The 11364-nt window shown below is 39.4% G+C and overlaps 1 protein-coding gene across 1 annotated transcript; it reads left to right on the top strand.

The window, feature by feature from the left end:
• Positions 1-870: 870 nt before the first annotated feature.
• On the top strand, positions 871-9780 carry KLHL41 (kelch like family member 41). Its single transcript, XM_049819576.1, has 6 exons — positions 871-2066; positions 4845-5002; positions 5095-5202; positions 6047-6232; positions 8047-8193; positions 9645-9780. Exons 1-6 carry the CDS (start codon positions 957-959, stop codon positions 9754-9756), a joined length of 1821 nt encoding a protein of 606 aa, XP_049675533.1. The 5' UTR covers positions 871-956; the 3' UTR covers positions 9757-9780.
• The last annotated feature ends 1584 nt before the right edge of the window (positions 9781-11364 follow it).

Below are 11364 nucleotides of genomic sequence, written 5' to 3'. Positions count from 1 at the left end.
TTTAAATTCAGATTTTTTTCAGGTTTTTTAAATTACACATCCATTAAGTAATGTTAGTATGGTGGATTACATGTTTTTTGTTTTCTGTTCTTCCTTTCCTATGTACTGTTTTCAATTTAGTTTAACAGCAGTTAACACCATTTCCAGTACAGTCGAATTTAAAAGGGTTGATAATGTCTACCAATTATCTGAAATGAAGGATGGTGTTTATTAAGGGGGGGGAGGGGGAGGTAGAGACTTCATCTTAAGTTATTTTTGAAAGCAGAACTTTACCTGAATGTGTATTTTACATCTAAACAATAGGGGTTTGTTTGCAAATAAATACAACCAAATGGCTATTAAGGAGAAACTCAAAACAAATTTCAAAGTCTTATTATCAATATCTGAAGAAATTGCAGATGTGATATGGGTATGTAAAAAATTAATCTTAGAGCATAGATAATTGATGCAAAGTTCTGGATTTTTAAAGTATCTTTATGACTGCAGCAATGAGATGAGCAACTCTGAAAAAGTGAACAGTAGTTGAAACTGACAACTTGATTAATAATATTTCTATTTCAGAATATTTGGTAACATGTATATTTACAATCTTGCTCATAGCTGTCTCACTGAGGGTGAGATTCTGCTGTCCTTACTCATGTCAAATAATTTCTTACATTGCATATAATCTCATTGATTCAGTGTGGAGAATGATGGCAAAACCTGACCATAGTGACTAAAAGCAACAGTTGCTTCTTTCAGTCTTTGACAGCTGTGAGAGCAACTCTTTTTTTTTCCAAACCATCCATCCTAAATTCCGACCTCTAAGAGTACGTACCTATATTTAGCTAGCAAGATTAAGTTGCGGAGGCATCAGGCAGGGCAAAGCACATTGGTCTGCCTTTTTTACAGACAGACCTTTGGGCAGACAACAGCTAAAGCTTTCTGCTCCCTCCCCTTTCCCAAGTATTTGCGAAATGGATTCCCAAAGGGAACTCACTGAAGAGCTCAGACTTTATCAATCCACACTTCTTCAGGATGGTCTCAAGGAACTCCTTGAAGAGAAAAAGTTTATAGATTGCTCTCTCAAAGCTGGTGACAGAAGCCTGCCTTGCCACAGATTGATTCTGTCGGCATGTAGCCCTTATTTTCGTGAGTACTTCTTATCGGAGCAAAATGAAGAAAAAAAGAAAGAGGTAGTTCTAGATGACGTTGACCCCAACATCCTGGATATGATTGTCAAATACCTTTATTCAGCAAGTATTGATCTTAATGATTCTAACGTGCAAGATATTTTTGCTTTGGCCAGTCGCTTTCAGATCCCTTCTGTATTCACTGTGTGCGTCTCCTATCTTCAGAAGAGGCTTGCTGTTGGGAACTGTCTGGCCATCCTTCGATTAGGTGTTCTGCTTGATTGCCCAAGACTTGCATTTTCTGCCCGTGATTTTGTTTCAGATCATTTTGTGCAGATCTGCAAAGAAGAGGACTTCATGCAGCTTGCCCCGCATGAACTTATCTCAGTTATTTCACCTGACAGCTTAAATGTAGAGAAGGAAGAACTGGTTTTTGAAGCAGTAATGAAATGGGTCCGAACAGACAAGGAGAACAGAGTAAAGAGCCTGGGGGAAATTTTTGACTGCATACGTTTTCGTCTTATGCCAGAAAAATATTTCAAAGAACATGTTGAGAAGGATGATATAATTAAAAGCAACTCAGACCTTCAGAAAAAAGTAAAGATTATTAAGGATGCTTTTGCTGGAAAACTGCCTGACTCTAGCAAAAGTACAGAAAAGTCAGCCAAAGGGGAAGTGAATGGCGACGTAGGAGATGAAGATTTATTGCCTGGCTACCTAAATGACCTTCCCAGGCACGGCATGTTTGTCAAAGACCTAATTCTTCTGGTTAATGACACTGCTGCAGTAGCTTATGATCCTCTTGAAAATGAGTGCTACCTAGCAGCTCTGGCAGAACAGATTCCCAGAAATCATTCCAGTATAGTCACCAGACAAAATCAGGTCTACGTTGTTGGAGGACTGTATGTGGAAGACGAGAACAAGGATCAGCCTTTCCAGTCATACTTCTTCCAGGTATAAGCTTATAATTGTTGGTGCAGTAACAGGTGCTTATAAGAGTTACTGAAAATTATTCTGAGTCCCTGCGAGTGAGTTGTCTAGTCTCTCTGTACGGTCATTGGAGAGAAGTATCTATAGAGAGCTATTCCTGTCTCGGCGAGATAGATGAAACCAAGGGATTTGCATCTTCTCTTTCAAGACCAAGCCCCTGGTGAGATCTCAGAAAAGCTTAAAAGGATTAGTATATTATATCTGGGCACTGGCTATCATTGTTTAAGGCCCAGATTTGTAATGGTACAGATGCCTAAATTTAAGCCTAATGATGTTTTTGTAAAATACCTTTTGTGAATTCCTGTTAACTTCCATGAAAGTTGAGTGCTTAGCTGCTTTAGATCTAATGAGATGTCTTTCTTTTTTTGCATGTGAAATATTTTTATGACAGCAGTAATATGCATATTTTAAATGCCACTTTTGTTACTAAAATTCCAGAAGTCCTTTTGTCACATCTACCTTTGAAAACTAAAGGGCGTTCTAAAATATGTAATTTAGAGGTGCAAGGTGGTTTTCTTGGCAAACTGTCAATGTCAGTATGCTAAATACCATGTTTCAACCAAGAGCATAATTTTGTATCTTTGTAAATCTGTGTCAATATAAGGCTGATTAATACAAACTGTAACTTCCACAACATATTTCAGAAAAATTAGCAAAAATACAATTTGGCATGCTTACACCATAAACTAATTCTGTTGTGTTGTTAGCTACCTGGCTACGTGCTTTGGGGAATATTTAAACCATATCATGATGAGTTATGCAGTATGCTGCTGGCCATGTCCTGTCTTTAAGCACATTTGCCTAAAAGAGTGAAAGTAGGTCCTGTTTCAGTATAGAATAAAGCAGAGTGATAAGCAGTGATAGAATTTTAAAGCTTTCAGATATTTCAAAATGCAAATATTGTGTTTATGGGAGTATGGCTCACTGATTTCACACAGTGAAAGGGTTGGTTTCAAGCATTTGTTGTATCTATGACAGGGAAGTCTTAGTTTGCTAGAGAGGAATTAGCACTGCTTCATTTCCTTATGTAGGTGTAAAACGCTCATCACTGAAGTGCAAAACTTGTTACAGAAATATCCTTCTAATAGAAATACTGTGTTGATGTCATAATGTATATAATCCAAAACTGAATAGTCTAAGGCTCAGGCTACTAGAAAGGGGCCTCTGAACAACTAAACCTCAACAGTGATATTAAAAATGGATGAAGTTTTCAGGATCCTACTTTACATCTGTACATCCGTTTCCTGAAATCCTGCTCTCTCGCTTGTCAACTTTAAACTGGCTTGCTGCTGCTACTGCCTATAGTTAAAATACTTGTCTGCATTACACATGTGGCTGTTGTTCCCTCTAAAATGTTAATGTGGTGCCAAACCGATTTTCACTTGCTCGTCTCCCTTTCTCCACCGGTGAAGCACCTGTTAGCATTTTATTTGGTAGCTAGCAACTCAGAAGGAAACAAGGCTGCCACCAGCTCAAAAATGCATGACTAGTTTATGCCCTATCATCAGCAGATATGTCATCTTCAAGACTGATTGACTAAGCATGCTGTGATCTGTGATGGGTATGTCTTCTCCCCAATAGGTCACCCAGATCCAGCTGCTGGGGGCAATCCATGTCCATGAACTAAATTTCACTGCTGCAATAAAACTTCCTGTCCAGTAGGGGTGGTCTGTCGAATTTGGGAGAGGCGTTTTAACATGGAGACCTTGAATGCGGAACATACTTCTGGAAAAAGGATGTCGCTGAGCTAAACCCAGATCTGATTACTTTGACTGAACTGTCTCTTGCTTTCTATCAAAGGCCTTTACACTCATGCAAACTCACATTTTACCTTCCCTTCCTGTACATTGTGAAGCAAATCTATATGCAATAGAAGAGAGAAAATACTCTTTTTGAATGTTAGAAAGCATCCAGGTTCAATTGTAAGTTCTCAGATCAAAACAAAAAATTAAGCAACCACAGATCTAGGAAAATATTGTCTTGTTTTGTTTGTTTTTTTCTTCTGTCCTCCTTCTGTTGCTTCTCCTCAGGTGTTTTCAGCATACTGGATGTGAATTGAGACAGCTGTGAGAGTACCTCAGTAGGCATGACACCTATATTATTGCCAATGGAGCTGCACGGCTTGCTTTTTTTGCTTAGGAGTGAAATCTTTATTCATTGTGCCTTCAGAGATCTCAGGAGCTGTTGAGGGTATTTGTGACAAAACACCACCTCTTTTGCTCTAGGGATTGCCAGAGAAACATCTGTGCCATTTGCCATGTAATACTTCCTGACCATTAAGAGGAACGGTGTGAAGGAGGATGCCTGGCATCTCTCATTGTAGCGATGAGCGCAACCAGCTAAGTGTACAGCTGTGGAATAGCAGGAGTGTCTGCTCCCTTCAGGCAGGAAGAACAACAACTTGTTCTTTTCAGCATGGGATGGGGAACCCAGAGAGTGAGGGACCTTTAAACAAGGAAGAAGAGCTTAATAAAGAGGCAAAGAAACTCTGAGGACGAGTAATGGTGAGCAGATGCAAAGAGAGCTGTGTGGCATTGACTCCGCTACGTCTCAGCACCACGAAGCATGGGTGGGTAGAAGTCATTCGTTAGCTGCACTGAGGGAAGGGTAGGTTGTTCAGGCAAGCAGACGAGCTGTTGAGAGACACTGAGTGCAATTAGGTTAATTTTGTGGAACAACGTTCGTTGTGTGGATTTTTACTGTTTGCCTTTCTTAACACTTCCTGTTCTGATGCTCTTTCAGCTGGATAGCGTCGCTGGTGAGTGGGTTGCCCTTCCTCCACTGCCATCAGCCAGGTGTCTCTTCGGGCTGGGGGAGTCAGACAACAAGATCTATGTGATTGCTGGCAAGGACCTTCGCACTGAGGAGTCTCTAGATTCAGTATTGTGCTATGATCCTGTGTACGTTTAAAATTTAATTATGCCCACCGAGGACACGTAAATAGCTCATTGTTAGTTGAAAGAGCATAACGGTGGTATTATTCTTGTTCCAGGGCCATGAAATGGGGTGAGATCAAAAAACTACCCATCAAAGTATATGGCCATGCTACTGTCTCAAACAATGGATTGATATATTGTCTTGGTGGAAAAACTGATGATAAGTGAGTCTTTAAGTCTTTTCATGACAATTCATAACATTATTTGGTTGGTCCTTTATAGATTATATGTCCTCACACTCAGAAATCAGGGTTTTCCTTTTTGATATCTCTGGATTAAGGTTGCTAACAATTTGACAGAGGGGAACACATTATGGTATATAGAATATCTTTTTCATGATAAGGTAAAATTGCATATAAATTGTAATCCCAAGTAGTTATTTTAATGACCATACTTATTTCCAAGGCAAATTTTACTTACCTTGCAGACACATTAGTAACATATAGCTGTGAGGACCCTCACTGAAAGTATTATTTCCTTCCAGACAGAAATACTTAGGTGCCATGGAATTACTGTGTCAGTTTTTCAAGTTTTCTGACCGGTGATGCTTGTTACACCTTAATGGGTATAACATTAGGAAAATAAAGGTTTTCACTCACACTGAGCATGTGGTGGTAATTTTTCAGTGTTTGTACAGGGGACAGTTAAGATAGATACAAGCTTGTCAAGTCAGCCAGAACAGCAGCATAATCTTTCTTTTATAACCTTTGTCATACATTCCTCCACAAACCCCTCTGAAAAGAATATGCTGGGAAAGGACGTTGTCTTTCTCCTCTAAGGTACAGTGAAATTGCTGCCCTGTGTAAGCAGCATTTAACATTTGATTTAGTTCTATGGATGTGATTAGTGCTTTGTAGACATGCAAAAGTTCCCAGATTAGATACAAGAAAGGGTCTCATGGAGAAGAAAGAGGTATTACACACTACACAGTCCACCTCAACTAGGTCTCACTTAGAACAAGCCAAAAGTTTGTTAGAAATGATCACGGTTTTTCTTTTTCCTCCCCAGGAAATGCACTAATAGACTATTTGTATACAATCCCAAGAAAGGAGACTGGAGAGACCTGGCTCCAATGAAAGTGGCTCGCTCTATGTTTGGAACAGCTATCCATAAAGGCAAGATTGTCATTGCAGGTGGTGTCACTGAAGAAGGCCTTACTGCATCCGTTGAAGCTTTTGATCTGACCACCAATAAGTGAGTGCAATATTCAAGCTATTTTTAAGCAAGTGTTTCATCAGCTAGGCTTTTAGCAGCTCTGAGGTAAGAGTGAAAAGGTGTTCAGGTGCCTATACTCCCACTCAGACACTTGGTCTACATTCACATCTTTAGCAACAACAGCAGCAGCAGCTTAAAGAGCACTTATCTCTGGTCATTTTTCCTGCCCCCACATGCATTTTCTATGCTAGCGTAGCTACATCACAAACAGGATCATGGAGCTCATGTAGCAAAAATAATCCACCCTCTAATCTTTTTTTTTTTAAGTCTGATTATTTTCCCAATTTAGTTAACCACACAGCCACATAAACAGGTGTGCTGGCATAATAGGGGAGAAGTGGGAGAGATGGGCAAGGGCCACAGCAGGTAGTTGAAACAGTACTGGCGCTAAATGTGAAACCCCAGCAAGAGAAATCAGGTGCCTGAACGGGACCAGCTGAATGTCCTTCGGGTATGTGGCCTTGGGATGTCTTGCTGTTCACTTACCTTGTCACAGCAAATACCATTTACCACTACTAAGTGACAGGTGGATAATTCTGCTTATTTATTTAATATGACAACTCCAGGAAGACTTTAAATTCTAAGTACATGCTCTGAAATACTACAAAGAAAAAGTAGTGACAACAGAGAGTAAGCCATACCTGGAATTAGCTTACTTATTTGGTCCAGATACTTTCCAATGTTCTTCCTCACAGCCAGAATCTTTTGCAGTCAGCATCCCTCAAAAGTGTATTATTTTCCAGAGGTTTATACCCTCTGTATCTGTGTCTTTCTACTGTTAATTTTCCTTTTTGTTACTTCTGTTACTTTTCCTTCCTATCGTCTTATTTACAAACTTTCATTTAAAATAGTATCAGTAAAGCTTTTTTATGATAGCTCAAACTTGTAAGTGGTCCTGGATGCACCTTTATTTTATTAATGAGCACTTCTATTGTATATAAACACATTTGGCTGTGCTGCCTTTACTGACAGGTGGCATTGCAGCCATCAACCTCACAACAAAAGCTTTAACTTAAATGGATGCGATTCCAAAGAGACTTGCTTATAAAATTTAACAATATGAAATGTGAATTATGCAAGAAGTAATTCTGTGAGGAAACTTTGGACTTTACACCTTCTATAGAAAGCAAAGGAAAGCAAAGGTCATTTTGCCACCATGATGTCTGGCGCATTCTTCTCTTCCGTTGTTCAGAAACATGTCCAGGTTGTGGTCCGAAAAACCTGCAGGTTCTTGTCTTGGTTTACTCTGTTTTGTTACAGTCAAGTCACACAAGTGAGAGAGACAAATTAGCCTATTAGTTTTGATGTTGACATTATCCAGAAGTGGGATGTCTGTATGTTTGATATGTTCATAGGGGTGAATTGGCAGAAAATTTGAAATTATGCTAATGAGCTCCAGTGACTTTTTTAAACTCAAATTACTATGTCAGTGCCACTTGAAACGAATTCATTTTGGAAACTATAGGGAAAAAATGAGAGTAGCTGGGGAACAAGACATCTGTATAAAGCATATTACTGACGATGGGACCAGGCGACCTGTAAGGAGTGGCCTCTCGGAAGAGATGTCATCATGGTGTAATTCTAACATTTAAGACTTGCAGGAAGTCCCTGTGGGGATGGAGACACTGAAACTCACTGCTGATAAATCTCAGATTTTTTTCCTTTTACTAAACCATTCACTCAAGCAGTCCTTGGTACCTGAATCTATATCACCCAGAGGTGTATTTTAGTGCATCCAGTTTAGAGTATTTCTCATGTGTTTGTTTAACTTAGGTTTTTCTTTTCATTTTTAGGTGGGAGATTATGCCTGAATTTCCCCAAGAGAGAAGTTCCATCAGTTTAGTCACCCTAAGCGGAGCTTTGTATGCTATTGGAGGCTTTGCGATGATTCAGCTTGAATCTAAAGAATTTGCACCCAGTGAAGTCACTGACATATGGAAGTAAGTTTAATTTTAATTACGCTTTCCTGGTGGAAAGCCATATCTAAAATTGAGGTCTGTAGACACTGCAGGGTAAAATTAGTTTTCTGTTTAACTCTGGAAATGAACCATAGCACAGGTTGCAAAGCACTTGTTGACAGATAGAAACGTTTGTCAGAAAGTAACAAATAAACATGAGACTTAAATCTAATGACTACTTCCACCTACTAATAATTTGAACAGTCTGAATCATGATTTTCAGACTCTCTTCCTCTTTAAAAGAGTAAGTTGCCATATCTCTTGGCAGGTTTTAGCCTTGTAAGTGTACCATAAAAACATTCTGTTTCCCAACATTCTTACACAGAAAAGCCCATATACACAGAGGTTTGTACGTATTTATGTGTTAATAGTCAAATGAGTAATTGTTCCAAGAGAATCAGAAATCCCTGTCTGTGGTAGGTTGACCCTGGCTGGGTGCCAGGTGCCCAGCAAAGCCACTTTATTACTCCCCCTCCTCAGCTGGATAGGAGAGAGAAAATATAACAAAAGGCTGGGTCAAGATAAGGACAGTTTAATAAAGTGAGAGCAAAGGTCACGCGTGAAAGCAAAGCAAATGATGTTATTCTCTAATTCCCATCAGCAGGCGACGTCTAGCCACTTGCTGGGAAGCAGGGCTTCAGTACATGGAGTGGTTGCTCTGGAAGATGAAAATGCCCCCCTTCCGTCTCCCTTCACTTAGCTTTTATATCTGAGCTGACATTATATGGTATGGAATATCTGTTTGGCTAGCTTAGGTCAGCTGTCCTGGTTATGTCCGCTCCCAAGATCTTGCCCAGCCCCAGCCTGCCGCTGAGGGGGGCAAAAATGTTGGAGAGACAGCCTCGATGCTGTGCCAGCGCTGCTCAGCAGTAGCCAAAACACTGGTGTGTTATCAACACCTTTCTGGCTACTGACGCAGAGCATAGCACTACGAGGGCTGCTATGGGGAGTATTAACTCCATCTCAGCCAGACCCAATACGTTATCTCCTAGATTTTTTTTTAAATCTAAATCATGGTAGCAGTGATGAAACATCACATCTTTGCTGTGACTCTTCAGTTGCTAAGGTAAACTGAGGAGTTTAAGTGGCAGAAGGATAGGAAGGATTCCCAGAAAAACCACCTTTATATGTAAGAATCTGAAGGAATTCAGAAGGGACACTTCAGACAAGTAGGAAGCTTTTGTAGGAGTAATTAAAGTATGACACAGGCCAGCAACAAGCTTTAAGGACCAGGAAAAGGACAGCTCACATGCGCAAGAACATCCTTCTGTTCGGTTCTAGAGGACAAAAGCAGCCTTTTGTGGCATCCTTCAGCACATGGTATCTACAAGCCTTTGCAACATGTGGACTATCCTCCTTTTCATGTATGTGTGATGAAGCATCAAACTCAAATTTTAAGATGCTGTGTTCTGACCTTATTTTGTTCAATGCAGGTATGACGATGAAAAGAAGGAATGGATTGGCATACTGAAAGAGATCCGATATGCTACTGGAGCCTCCTGCCTGGCTACACGTTTAAACCTCTTCAAGTTATCAAAACTGTAAACAAAATGCTGGAAAATTTGATATGGTGAGGGAGTTTTGAGAGGCCTTTCTGGTTTTGTTGCATGAAAATATCCCCAAATTGTACAGTTTTGTAGCAGCACGCTAGTTATACTGTTAACTGTTAAACAGTTCATCTGTCTGTCCAAGTCTTAAGATATGTACTAGGTAACCAACAACAAATGATTTCTTGCCAACGTTTAAAATCCTCAAGAATTCCAACTAATGTAGATTAGAATAAAATAAGATTTCAGATTTCAGAAAGAACTCCATTTTTCGCTCTGTGAAATTGCCAACCAAACTAGTAAGACTTCCTTACACTCAGACAATCCAGGATATTGGTGCCTTATCCTCCAAACAATGCCCATGAATTAATTGTTAAGTTAAATACAACTAGTAGGTATCTAATTTTATTCTAACTGGCTGTTTGTACAGCCTGATTTCCCCCTTTAGCATTTTGTGTAAATCCTGCATTCATCAGACATATCTTGAAAATATTTTCATTAAAGCCTTCTAAAAATAATTTAGCGTGGAATTGATATGCATATTGAAAACAAAAGTGGCTTAATACTATGTGGCCTAAGAAATGCCAATCTCAGCTAAAGCTGTACTAGAAGCCAGACGTGTGAAGAAAGAGAGACAAGTTCACAGGGTTAATAGCGCTTCTGCTTCACCTACTATGTTTAGGCTTCTGGTAACAAGGATTTTCCACTTTTTTATGCTTTTATATTTATTTCCAAAGCAAGTATTTTATGGACATTTTTCTCAGAGATCTGAGGCCATTAACAAGCATTCATGAAAAAGTCCTAGAAGAATTGATCATCAGCAAGTACCTATGGCAGAGAGGACTTTTCCATCTAATACAGAGTTGATGGATTTTGATGTTGAAACTTTTAACAATTAAACTTTGTTTCAAAAACTATAGAAGTATCATTTATGGTGTCTCTTCTAGTGATCAGCTCATCATCACTGCCATATTGACAGGAAACAGATTTCTTAGTACTGCCTTTGCCCAAAATAGCACTCAGTTTTCTTAAAGTAGAGCATGCCCCCCATTTTCATAGAGAATCTCTTCAAAGGATTTCTCCATTGAATAAAGAGGGTGTCCTAAATCTAAAGGATGTCATAAATCTTATGACAATTGATATAGCAGGAAAACTGGAAAAGAAGCCCACCACACCTGAATGAGTAAGGATGACCCCTTGCTTTGCCTTCCTAGGAGACAGAGGTAAACATACAGCAAAGGCAGAGCCGTCATAGCTCATTTTCAGTATGTTACTCTATACTGGTATTTAATCTGTGGAACATCTTTTGTTTTCCCCTTTAGTAGCCAAATCTTTTCATTGGCTCCAGTTAAATCACCGGTTTATACCAGCCCATCTGCTCTAACACTTGCCAATTTAATTTAGAAAGAATGACTGCAAAGGATCAAAAGCAGCACATTTTACTGAAATAGTCTTAAATTTTGGTTTTTTTAGATGCCCCTTCTGAATCCACTCATAGCAAGTTTTAATCCTCTTCCCATTGTGAATACTCGTAACTTTATCCATACATAACTTGAAGATAGCTGGCTTGGCATAGAGTGACTGCCAGATACCGGAAAAGCAGGGT

The sequence above is a fragment of the Accipiter gentilis genome, chromosome 1 (genome assembly GCF_929443795.1).
Source record: "Accipiter gentilis chromosome 1, bAccGen1.1, whole genome shotgun sequence".
Lineage (NCBI taxonomy): Eukaryota > Metazoa > Chordata > Aves > Accipitriformes > Accipitridae > Astur > Astur gentilis.
This window is presented reverse-complemented; position numbering and strand designations above follow the sequence as displayed.

Bases quoted from the DNA above. Each gene is read 5' to 3' on its own strand.
- KLHL41 (XM_049819576.1), top strand. From the start codon at position 957: ATGGATTCCCAAAGGGAACTCACTGAAGAGCTCAGACTTTATCAATCC. The intron at 5,003-5,094 runs GTACGTTTAAAA...TTCTTGTTCCAG, and splicing joins GTATTGTGCTATGATCCTGT to GGCCATGAAATGGGGTGAGA. The intron at 8,194-9,644 runs GTAAGTTTAATT...TGTTCAATGCAG, and splicing joins GAAGTCACTGACATATGGAA to GTATGACGATGAAAAGAAGG.